This window comes from Urtica dioica, chromosome 2 (assembly GCF_054948205.1).
Source record: "Urtica dioica subsp. dioica isolate 48M chromosome 2, U.dioica_male_clone48M_v1_H2, whole genome shotgun sequence".
NCBI lineage: Eukaryota > Viridiplantae > Streptophyta > Magnoliopsida > Rosales > Urticaceae > Urtica > Urtica dioica.
This window is the reverse complement of record NC_142757.1, coordinates 29,192,834-29,205,513: the sequence shown is the minus strand read 5'-3', so window position 1 is coordinate 29,205,513 and position 12,680 is coordinate 29,192,834. Positions and strand designations below refer to the sequence as shown.

The 12,680-nt window shown below is 36.9% G+C and overlaps 2 protein-coding genes across 2 annotated transcripts; both read right to left on the bottom strand.

The window, feature by feature from the left end:
* Positions 1–1,500: 1,500 nt before the first annotated feature.
* LOC149404271 (uncharacterized) lies at positions 1,501–2,709 on the bottom strand. The gene is made up of 5 exons (XM_089607474.1): positions 2,623–2,709; positions 2,309–2,538; positions 2,058–2,222; positions 1,845–1,949; positions 1,501–1,543 (listed from the first exon to the last, which is right to left on the bottom strand). Exons 1-5 carry the CDS (start codon positions 2,707–2,709, stop codon positions 1,501–1,503), a joined length of 630 nt encoding a protein of 209 aa, XP_089463600.1.
* A 3,412-nt stretch (positions 2,710–6,121) lies between these two features.
* LOC149404270 (uncharacterized) lies at positions 6,122–7,873 on the bottom strand. The gene has a single exon (XM_089607473.1). The coding sequence runs from the start codon at positions 7,871–7,873 to the stop codon at positions 6,122–6,124; it is 1,752 nt and encodes a 583-aa protein (XP_089463599.1).
* Between the last annotated feature and the right edge of the window lie 4,807 nt (positions 7,874–12,680).

The following is a 12,680-nucleotide window of genomic DNA, read 5'->3' as shown; positions in this document are numbered from 1 at the left end:
CGTTGTAGTCATTATAAATCCACTACATTTTACCGACTGTCATCTATTGCACTGGAGTCTTATCTCTTTGATTATGACTCCAGTGTTTGGCCGTAGTGTATCTGTTTTATAAGACTATAGTTAAAATATATAACTACATTGTTTAGATGTAGTCTTACTAGTGGCATCTATAAATACTACAACGTTATGATGTAGTTATATAGAACTCAATTACATAAGATAAAAAAAACTACAGTTTTAACAAGTAGTCTTAATTGAGTCAATTAGACAGACTACGGCGTTTTGTGGCATCTATTGAACTGGAGTCTTATCTCTTTGCCTATGACTCCAGTCTTTTCTGTTGAAGACTACATTTTTATAATGTAGTTGTTCAAATTTTGAGTCAATAAACACTACAGCTTTAAAGAGTAGTTATAATTAATTGAGTTGGACAGACTACGGCATTTTTTTGGCATCTATTGCACTGGAGACTTATCTCTTTGTCTATGACTTCAGTCTTTTTTGTTGAAGACTACATCTTTTAGGTGTAGTTGAAAAATTGAGATGGTTCATTTTTTTATCTTAGACTACTGCGTATTGTTGTCGTCTAGGAAGATAGATATTTATATTTAGCTTTAAGACTACATTGATAAATTGTAGTTTTCAGTTTACGCACTTAAGACTCTAGTTTACGTTTGTAGTCTCTTGTGTGATTTAGCTTAGACTACTTTCTTTTAATTGGAGTTGAACTTAACGTCATCATTTAACTACATTTGAATTCTGTAGTAAAATATCTGTGAATGCAATATTTTGTATAAAAATATATATTGAATTAAAATGGTTCAATCTTCTAATTTGTATAATTTGTACCTATATTTGTACCAAAACACAAACATGCATATTTTACCAAAACACAAACATGCATATTGTATCAAAACACATCCAAATGGTACCAAAAACACATCCACATAAGTACCAGATTTACATCCAACCATATATCCTGAATAATCCTACAAGAGTACCAAATTCATATCAATCATACCAAGTACCAAATTCTTCAACATATCCATACTAGTACAGGCATTGTAATGCTACAAAACCACAATACCTAAATCCAAAGACGTCCCTGCTTCATCACACAATCTACAGTACTTGCTTCATGCATACTAAGTGCCAAAATATCACACAATTCTACAGCAAATCCATCCAAGTGATATCATGGTTCTACATAAAATACAAAATAGTTTGATAGTGTCCAGAACACTACCTAATACAAAGTGAAGGTAGGCAGCCCATTCTTGGCGCATCACATCGAGCTCGTCTCGAGTATAACTACGTTTTCCATCGAACTATATTAACGATGAAAAAAATGAAAATTACTTAACCACATCAAGTAAACAAACAAGCTTATAACTATATTAAGGCTGTATTTTTCCAGAAAAAAAAAAGATTAAGGCTAAACACTTACTTTAGCTTCACTCGAGATTAGGTGATGGCCAATGATATCTTCCATGTACTTAATCACATAATATCCACACTCTGTTCTGCCCGGTTGTCGAGGACACTAGACAAACAGAAAAAAGTTAACAACCAATGATTGAGTCAGCTACAAAATTCAGATTCAATCCACACAGTAGCTCAACCCAATTTCAGATTGAATCCCAAGCACAAATTCAGACTAGCTACAAAATTTAAACATAACTTAACAACTTCCCATGTAGCTTTTTTCTTCATAGTTATGTTGGCTTTCGAGTTGAATAATTTCATAGCACTACGTACAGAAATACACATGTTATGATATATATGTAATGTATAACTATGTAAGATCCATAAATATGAAGAAGTCGATCAATGTGTGAACTCACGTATTAATAACAACTTTGATATGATTTCCAGGTTTACGAGCAAGAGAATCAAAGTAATAAACTCGGTCATTATGCGGGTCGAGTGCAAGCAACGTCCAATGATTTCTGAATCCACGTAAACAATGTATTAACCGTCTAAGCACCATCCAACGAAAAATGAAATCATATAAATACTCAAAACATATAACAATATACTCATGTAAATACACTTACACGAGATTGAAAGGAGCTAAGAATAGTTGACCAACACCACAACCCTCCATTCTGTTGGCAATAAGGTCAGATTTTTGTCCACTGGTCCCCATATTCAAAGACACTGGGTCTATGAACGCATACATAGATCCAATTTTCATGCTCATGATTTTCTGATACAAGTAGCTAATTCACATAAAGCAAAGATTCATTAGGATGTGGCTAAAATATACATATATTTGAAATAGATCAATGAGTATTGAAAAGATTACCTCATGTACAGAACAATGCAGCTCGACGTGATCCACTCCATGCTATAAAATGCCATAATATCATCACGAAAAATATATAGAACTCGATTTTTGCCAAAAATATTCTCGTCCAAGGGAAAATATATTGAGTTGTCATTCCCCAGGACTTTAGCAACATTAGTCTTGAGATATTCTAGACTCCATATCTGATTGGTTTTTTTCCTGGGAGACCTACGAACGGGTGTTACCACCTGAAAAGAAACACGTATTGGATATTCTAGACTCCATAATTTAAAAAAAAATGAGCAACACGTAAGAATTAGTTGAGTGATTACCTTGGATTTCTCAATTGTAACCATATTCTTAGGCCACGGAACTTGATTACCAACTACTTCTTTGACAGTCAATTCATGTTTACCCATTCACATTGGAGATATAGCCTTCTCATCAACGCACATATCTACATGGACACGTACAACTTCATCCCCCAATTTGATTCCCCAAACTGTTCCTTTGGTCGCAGTTTCAGAACAAATTTTACCATAAGCAACAACATTAGAAATGTTGTCCACATCTAGTTTACATGGTTGTTCCTTAAAAAAACGGAATTTAGTTTAGTAAATTTTAACAATTAACTAATTAAGAACCAAAACATGGGTATTTTTACCTTTCCGTTTGCGAAATCTCTACGCCCGATCACTTCGATATCATCGCATTCTTCCTGGTAGAGTTTTTGTTCGTCACTGCAATTTTCCTTATCATCGGAGAAGTGTAGATTTGGTTTTTTGGCTGTTCAACTACCCTTATCTGATTGAAGAAGAGAGCTTTTAAAGTAGTTATCGCCAGCCTTTAACTTCATGTTTTCCTCTTGAAGTTCCTTGATTTGTAATAGTAAAAGTCGCCTTTCATCGGCGTCTCGTTGATGTGCCTATGTCAGTTTCTTATGCTCCTCTAAGACGAGTTGAAGGAAAGCGCTTGTTTTTGTCTGCCTTGGAGTGTTGAAGTAGTTTGAAGGAGTAACGCCATGCCCAATACACCATACTAAACCACCACTGTCTTTATTTCCCAACGCTAATGTGAGAGCGTCTTCCTTCGGGTTTAAACAAACAGTCCCATACGTAATCTTTTTGGTACAATCATCCTACAAGTATACAAACATATAGGTAAGTTAAGTTTGACTAACCAGATAGACAAAAAAATAGTTCAATTATTTATTCTAACCAGATTGTCTATAAATGAGCTAATCTCTTCATCCTCTGCAGCACTGCCTTTTGCATAAGCGATCTTCCAAAGCTCACTTCGAGATGGTTTACCAGTGCCGCCCCTTTCCTTAGACTATAATAGAGCAGGAAATGAAACAATCCACATACTAAAACAACTTCACAATATCAATATAAAAAACAGTCTGATGCACATATATCAACTTCAATACTCACCAAGTCAGCTGCTACGTTTGCGAATCCACGCTTAGAAAGGTGGTGCCGATACTTGATCTTCTTTGACTTGTTAGACTGTTCAGTACTCGAAGTTCTAAAGTCATCAGAGAGAAGTTTCGCAACAAAAATCTTCCAAGATTTCTGTGTAATAAAAGGATACGCCGGTGGCGGTTTTGCAAACATGCGTGGCTTGTCAACATAGTTGTTGATGTAATTGGTTGCTAGCTTGTACTTGAACTGTCTCTACTTTGTACACGCAAATGCTAATATAGCTTTCTTACCCTCGAAAGGCACGTCATATGATGTCTGCATAAAAAAAAGCACGGGTATTACATATGGAATACGACACCATAGTTATTAAATGGAATCAGAACATGGCTTTACCTAGATTTGATCCCACACTTTCTCCTTGAGCTCAGTTGATACCGAACGCCAATTTTCGATCTCAATGGGTACAGTTGATCGCACAACAACACCTACATAGCTTTGCATTTCTGAGTTTTGTCACCGATGCTTTGTCCAAGGTCATTGTAAGTTATTGGCTTCACCACACCATTTGCTCTAGCTATAACAACCTAGGTAAGAAGAGTAGGTCCCCTTGATGTCCTTTTTTTTTTGCTTTTGGTGCCACTGTTGTACAGTCATTTGGCACTGATGTTTGTTTTTCCTTTTCCTGAACTACAGGTCCATATTTTTTGTTCTTTTTTGGTTGGGGTGCCACTGCTGTGTCGTCATTCTTTTCCTCCTCTAAACGTCCCAGTGCCTCTGATTTTCCAGTGTTCTTTTCCTCAACTATACATGTCCTTCTTGTCCTTTTTTTGCTGGAGATGTCTGTGATTTGTCTTCATCTTTTGCATTAACCACAGGTACACTACACCTACACACAATAAGGTTATGAATCAGAATTATACACGTACATACATACACAAACAATATACATCAGTATTAATTATGAAACAGTCCCATACACACACACAAACATGTTAATTAAGTTTTCTTACATCTTCCTCGCACTAGTCATTATCGATCCATGTACCCTCTTCATTTATTTGCAAACATGTTTCGTCATCTGTCGAATCTGAAGACTCTGCATCAGAGAATATTTTGGTGGCAGGAGCTTCATAATCAACATCATCGTCTGGTATTGGACTAGAAAAGTCATTTTTTAAATTCGGTACCACAATTGACCACGACGTATCCATTCCGTCTTCTACATAGAAAACTTGTTTGACTTGGTCTGCCAAAATGAATGGATCTGACTTGTCCCCAGTCTTTGAAAGATCAACCACTGTGAATCCATCATCTACCTTAACACCCCTTGAACTGTCAACTCATTTACATTTGAAGACCACCACTTTGGATACGAAATAGTCTAACTCCCATATTTGTTGAATAGTCCCAAAGAATGTTATGTCTGAAACAATTGGTTTCTTGTCCTTTGAGCTGCACACTTGCATTGTCTCAGCCATTACTGCGACACCGCTATTTTGAACAGAACTTGTGTCATCACGGTCCTTTGTGAAAAAACGAAATCCGTTGATGATATATCCACTGTAGGAAAGAACGTGTGCTTTCGGTCCATGTGACATCCACCTTAATGTCTGTGATACCGAAACTCTAGACTCTTCCAAATCAAGAGCAACCTATAGAAATTTTTAAAAAAATAACACACTTATTGATTTTTTGTTACTAGTTCTTGTATAATGAACACATACTTTGTCACGGAGCCAATTGGTAAATGATCGATTGTGCTCATCTTGAAGCCATTTCTGGTCCTTCACTTTACTTTGATTACATTCAAGCAAGTACTCCATATGCTTCCTAAGTAGCATATCAACAAGTCACCATTAGTCTTAAAACATATATCATATGAAGTAAAAAAAAATTATTTACTTAGTTGATATACGGACTGATTTCAGTAGTGTTCTCCACCACAAAAAGATGTGCTTGCTCCAATTCTATCTGTTTAGGTGTATGCACTCTTCCAGAAGAGATTGGTTTGCCAACATCTACACCCGATTCATTTCTCGTGGATGGAACACCAACAGATTCTACAGAAGTCAAGTACTCCGAGCAATATTCCATACCTTCTTCAACTATGTAACATTCTGCAATACAACCTTCTGGTCGGCTGCGATTTCGCACGTAACCTTTCATAACTTTCATGTTCCATTCATGTGGATACATCCAAGTTAGACGAACCGGTCCACAAAATTGAACTTCTCGTACTAGATGTATCATTAGATGAACTGTTATGTAAAAAAAAAGATGGTGGAAAATACTTTTCCAAGAGGCACATAGTTGTTGTAAATTCTTCTTGAAGGCTTGCCAGTTTGGAAGCATCGACAACTTTGCTGCATATCGCATTGAAGAAGCGAGAGACTCTTGTTATTGTGGTTCAGACCTTTTTATCCAGCAATCCTCGTAATGCGACTGGAAGAATCTGTTGCATAAGCGTATGATAATCGTGTGATTTCAATCCAAACAGTTTTAACTCCTCCATCGACACACAGTTTCTAAGGTTGGAACCGTAGCCATCGGGCACTTTGAGCACTGACAACAGATTGCAGAACCTTTTCTTCTCTTCCTTCGTCAATGTGTAGGTTGATTGAGGCAAATATGTTTTCTTGTCACCAACCTTTGGATGAAGCTTGGTCTGGATGCCCATATCCTGAAGATGTAATCGACTTTTAAGACCATCCTTTGACTTGTGCGAGACATCAAGCAATGTTCCTATAATACTTTCACACACGTTCTTCTCGACATGCATTACGTCCAAAATATGACGCACATGAAGAAACTCCCAATATTCAAGATCAAAGAAGATTGACCTTTTTTTCCAAGGGAGTATCGGATCTACCTTTTCTTCACCCTTCTTCTTCTTCGAACATTTCCCGTATGCATATCCAATACGAGTCACCTTCTGTAAGACTTCTGTTCCGGACAAGCATGTAGGAGCATCACCGAGTTCTTGGGACCCATTAAATGCCGTCTTTGCTTTTCTGAAAGGATGATGCCGATTCAAAAACCTGCGATGACCTAGGTATACGACCTTCCTGCTATGATGAAGATACAAGCCATGTGTGTCTTTACCACATACAGGACAACCATTGTAGCCTTTTACGACACAACCGCTCATATTTTCGTACGCTGGGAAATCGTTTATTGTCCATAGCAGAATGGCTCTAAGAGTGAATGTCTCTCTTAAATGAGCATAAAAAAATTTGATACCTGTGCTCCATAACAGTTTCAGGTCGTCCATGAGCGGTTCCAAGTAGACGTCGATGTCATTTCCCGGTTGCTTGGGACCCGATATCAGTAACATTAACATGATATACTTCCTCTTCATGAACAACCACGGAGGAAGATTATATGTTATCAACGTAACAGGCCACGTACTATGCCGACTACTGAAAGAACGATACAAATTAATCCCATCAGCCGCTACAGCCAATCGAAGATTCCTTAATTCATCTGAAAAAGCAGGCCACTTCTTATCTATCGATTTCCACGAAGCTGCATCGGCTGGATGTCTCAAATACCCGTCGACTTCTCTATCGTTGGCATGCCAAGTCAGATTCTTCGCTATTTCCGGTGTACCGTACATTCTTTTAAATCTGGGTATTGGGGGGAAATACCACAAGACTTTTGCTGGAACACCTACTGTAGGTTTCATGGACCCTTTTGGAATTTTCCACCGAGATGCATCACAAACAGGACAAACATCGAAATCAACCTTGTCCTTCCTATACAGAATACAGTCATTAGGACAAGCATGGATTTGTTCATATTCCATACCTAAGGTACACAACGTCTTCTTGGCCTCGTAGATAGACTTTGGTGATTGACTTCCTTTCGGAAACATGTCACCCAACAACATCAACAGCTCGTCAAAACTTGTATCGCTCCACCCGTGTTTGACTTTCAGATTGTACAATCTTACTAAAGCTGATAACTTAGTAAATTTCAGACAACCGTCGTAGAGTGGCCTTTTCGCATCTTCTACGTATTCAACAAACATGTCAGAATCTTTTTCCTGAAAATTATTAGCGGCCTTAACCATTTCGACGGTATTAAAAGCATCATCGCAGTCACCAAAAGTATGTGCTTTTGGTTGGTGGATGAGCTTTTTGTCTGTACTAAAGACCATGTTTTCACCATGCCATGTCCAAAAAACGTATGTTTGGTCCATACCGTTACATAAAAGATGATCTCTGATGATTTCAAAAGAATGCGATCCCATATTTCCACACCTTTTACATGGACTTCGTAAGGACTCCAAATTGGGTAAGTTAATTTTACACAACTGTAAGAAAGATTCAACACCATCTTCAAATTCTTTTGAGCGTCTATCGGAATTTAACCATGACTTGTCAATTATGTGAAAATGTGTTATTTAAATCAATTTATTAAATGAACTAATAGTCTAATATTTCTACAACCAGATCAACAAGAACTTACTTTGTACTTTGTAAATGTGTAAATGACATATGAAGCATAAAAGTACTTACTTTGTACTAGGATCATCAACATGTGCTTCTCGGGAACTATCCCCACGACCAGAGGATCTCGAAGTCTTTTTAACGGCTTCTAATATCCGTTTTGTCATTCCTGAGACCTTTGGATGAGCATGACCAACCTCTAAAACATAATAAACCAAACACACAGAGTTCAATTAGCAACCACAAGCACACACACAGAGTTCAATTAGCAATCACAACACACACATAGAGTTCAGTTTACTTACTCACGCGAACCATTGTTGACTGAGTTTAATCTCTGTATATAAGAAAACATACACAAAACTAAATAAACTAGATAATTTGCATTCTTAATCTACAAATAGGTAAGAACAGGCAATGAGACCCCAAATAACCCCAAATTGAGCAACAAAGCAATGAGACCTCAAATAAACCACAAATTTCTAAGACATTAACCCTAAATTTCTCAAATCTGTTACTAAATAATCCCAAATCGAGCAACAAACTATGAAACCTTAAATAAACCCCACATTTCTATGACATTTTACCCTAAATTTCTCTACTCACAAATAACCCCAAATTCAGCAACAAAACAGATGAAGAACGGACAAAAAGCTCATACCGATCGAAGACGACGACGTTAGGATTATGACTGGAAGACCTAGAACAAGGTTTTTAGGGTTGTGATGTGATGTCGAAGAAGTTTTTATTGGGTTGTGATGTGTCGCCGTCAAAGCTGCGACGGTGGTCAATGTTGGGTGGTGTCAGTGATAGTGGTCAATGAGAGTCAAGTTCTTGTTCGAATGTTTTTTTTTCAGAGCAATATTAGATGGTAATAAATGTTTGAGGTGTTTTAGTTCCTCATATTGTGTACAAGTATATGTGAATATTTCCAATACTTAGTCATTTTTTCTTAGTTTTCATATGGGTGGGAAACCAATTTTGTTAATGGGAAATTTCCCTCCCACACTCAAATAGTAAAATTTTGTTAATTTTTTATATTTTAAGTATTACAACTCCTTCTTTACCTTTGACTGTAGTGTAAATGTGCCAAAATTTTGTGGGAAATTTCCCTCCATCTAAAAATGGTGAAATTTTGATCATTTATAATTTTTTGAGTATTACCACTACCTTTTTTATATTAGTTGTAAAGAAAAATAGACCATTCTCTACAGCTTTATATTCGACTGGAGTCTAATATAAGCATAAAAAAAAGGTGACCGTAGTCTGTATTCAAAGACTCCATTAAAAGGCTAAACTGGAGTAAAAAAGAACCGTAGTTGTAAAGATTATTGTTTAGCAAGATTATTGTTTAAAGTTTATAAAGAATGGATTTCGTATTTCTCTTTCAAATTATTTTTTCACTGATGCATGTATGAGGAATGCTCTATTTTACATTTATCCCACGCAACCTTCACTTTTAGACACTGAAATAGATAATGATCTAGTTAGGGAGCCAAAGAGGATCAAACTTTCTAATTCCTCCAATCTAATAAAATCAACATATCTCTGGCACTTAAGACTTGGAAATCTCAGTCTAGACAAGATTCAGAGACTTGTGAGGGACGGTCCACTCCAAGCCTCTGTTGGAATTGATCTAGGGTTTAAGAAAAAGTTTAACGCTTCGGTAAGCAGCGGAATTTTAAATATTTTCTTTTAACTAGTAAAACGTTTTTACTAACCTAAACAAAGAGCAAGTACATATAAATAAAAACTATTATGACCATAGAAGTTTACTAACCTTTTATATGCTTGAACGTTGATGAGCCTTCGGAAGGTTGATAATGTTCGTCTCCCCTCGCAACACGTCTCTCTTCTTTCCTCGTGAACTCGAGTAACCACGAAAGTTTCTATCACAAGAATCACTCGAGAAAGAAAGGAATTAGTGTTTGGGCACTTTTAAACATGACGACTCAAGAACAAGTCTTAGAGTCGAAGAGCTAAAACACTAGGTCAAATGAGGACCTAGGTGCCAAAACAAAAACGAAAAATAACTAGAGAGAGAGAGAGAGGATCGGCCAACAATGTCTAGAGAGAGAGTCTCTCAATCTCTAACTTATGTTGGATGAATGAAATGAGAGAAACAAGGGTCCTATTTATTGGAGAAGGGTTAGCCTTGGAAAGAAGTAGTTTCCTCTTTTTTTCCAAGCATTCATGAGTAAATCTTATTTCCTCTTTTTGTTTCCTTGCGTTGCACATCCAACATAGGCTTCTAGAAGCCTTGGATTTGTTTCCTCATTTAGTTTTGCTTCTCTCTTGACTCTAGTTGGACGAAATTAACTTTCCTCTTGGGGAAAATTTGTTTCCTCTTTTTCTTTTGGCAAGTATCTTCATACATTTATGCACAAAATAAACTCTCTTTTTCTCTATTGGGTTGCAAGAAATTAGTCTCCCATTCTCTTGGGTTGGACGGCGAAAGGGCTTCTAGAAAGCCTTTCTAGATTTTTCTTTACTTGTTCATGACAACATAAGAAAAGCCCATTGAGAATTTTCAAGTAAAATTCTATGAAATGAAATTAATCCACAAGGCCCAATGAACACATCATGGCCAAGTGATCTACGCCATCATATGACCATGTCAAAAAATTTATTGACATTCATTTCATGCTATGTCCAAAAGATAAATTTACCCTTTTGACAATTTTCGTAAAACTTGTCTCGTTCTTGTTTTGACTTAGCTTCTAGTTTAACTATTCCTACTCGATATGATTTGTGACAGTGACCTCATGTACCCAAATGAACAAAGCTTGAGCTAAATACTTGGACTCAAAAGTTCACAAACCTTTTCCAAGTTTAGCTTAATGTCAACTGACTCTACTAAAGAGTTGACACTGAAAATCTCTCAGTTCGAATGAATTTATTTTCTACTCAAGAATTCAACCAAATTATTATGAGCGGATCCACTGAATATTATCTATGTTTACCCTTCTTGAATATCATCAACTAGTCGGGATTTACGAAATTACCATTTTATCCGTCTAGCTGTTATTTCCTCAACTCCTTTGTCGCTTGTGAATAAGTCAGAAACAATGTATTGACGAGGAGCTAACAAGTCACATTGTTTCATCCAAAAGAGTCAGGACTCAATTTGGACATTGGCCAGTTCATTTATTCACACTCCAAGGAACAAAGCATGAAGTGATAAACATTGCATTTCAGCAATCTTGTACATGAATTCCATATCTATGAGAACTTCACAAAGTTACTCATGACATCTTCACAACTTAGTACTTCACCAATAGGTCCTGTTCGGAATCACATAGTGAGTCCGAACTCTGACTTTCTCAAATGAGAATACGTAAGCTGTGAAATGGCATGTCTCATTTCAGGATTAAGGTAAGCACGATGCAATTCATACGGAGTGACTTCGAGACATAAGAGGTTAAATGGTTTATTCTTATTTTGTTTCTAGAAGTGCACTGGTCAATTCAGTACCTTCGGAAGATACCTAGAAGAACTATAGAGTCTCCAACTCTCAATGCCCCATAACAAGACATCATAGATTCTCCTAACAATTGTACTGAGGTGAATAGTCCTTTGACCCTTAGATTGCGAATATATTGTTTTAAGCAAACTACGAAGAGTTTGTTCATGCAAATCTACATTTATCTCTTCGTAAGTTGTTGAGTTTGTTTATGGACTAAAGACTGATGTTTTATCATAAAGCTTCAAACAGACAAGGAAGAATGAATGAACGTTTCAACTTTTTATTAATGAATAAGCAATTACATCAAATGTACAAAATAAAGACTACAACTCTTCTTGTGGGCACCATTGGCAACAACCTCTGCAACAGGTTCATTACCTACTTGTGAATCATGTATAGAAGGAAAAATGACTAAGCGACCTTTCTCTGCTAATGGTCGAAGGGCCACTGAGTTGCTGGAACTCTACATTCTGATGTATGTGATCTGCTCAGTACACAGTCACGGGGAGGATATGAATACTTCGTTATCTTCACCGATGATTACTCAAGATACGGTTTTGTCTATTTGCTCAAACACAAATCTGAGACCTTTGACGTATTTAAGGTCTTCCGAGCTTTAGTGGGAAAACAAACTGGGAAACAGATCAAAACCCTTCGATCTGATCGAGGTGGTGAGTATATGTCTGGAGAGTTCAATGACTATCTTAAAGAAGAAGGTATCTCTTCTCAGCTTACATTACCTAGTACACTACTACAAATTAGCATATTGGGTGCGGAAAGGTATTAGGTGCGACATGTCACACCTAATAGTCGCACCTAAGCCCATATTAGGTGCGACATGTCGCACCGGATACTCATCCGGATGACTAAAAATTTCGCTAATGTTTAGTGTTATTCGGTGCGACATTGTCGCACCTAATATGAATCTGTCGCACCTAATACCTTTAGGTGCGACAAATGTCGCACCCAATATGATTATTAGGTGCGACAATGTCGCACCCAATAGGTTTAGGGTTTTAAACCATGCGTTTCTCCTTTTTCACACATTA

Coding starts and splice junctions, on each gene's coding strand:
- LOC149404271 (XM_089607474.1), bottom strand. CDS start 2,709: ATGGGTAAACATGAATTGACTGTCAAAGAAGTAGTTGGTAATCAAGTT. Junction 2,539..2,622: donor TTACAATTGAGAAATCCAAG/GTAATCACTCAA, acceptor GTTTCTTTTCAG/GTGGTAACACCCGTTCGTAG. Junction 1,544..1,844: donor ATCAAAGTTGTTATTAATAC/GTGAGTTCACAC, acceptor CTGTTTGTCTAG/TGTCCTCGACAACCGGGCAG.
- LOC149404270 (XM_089607473.1), bottom strand. CDS start 7,873: ATGGTCTTTAGTACAGACAAAAAGCTCATCCACCAACCAAAAGCACAT.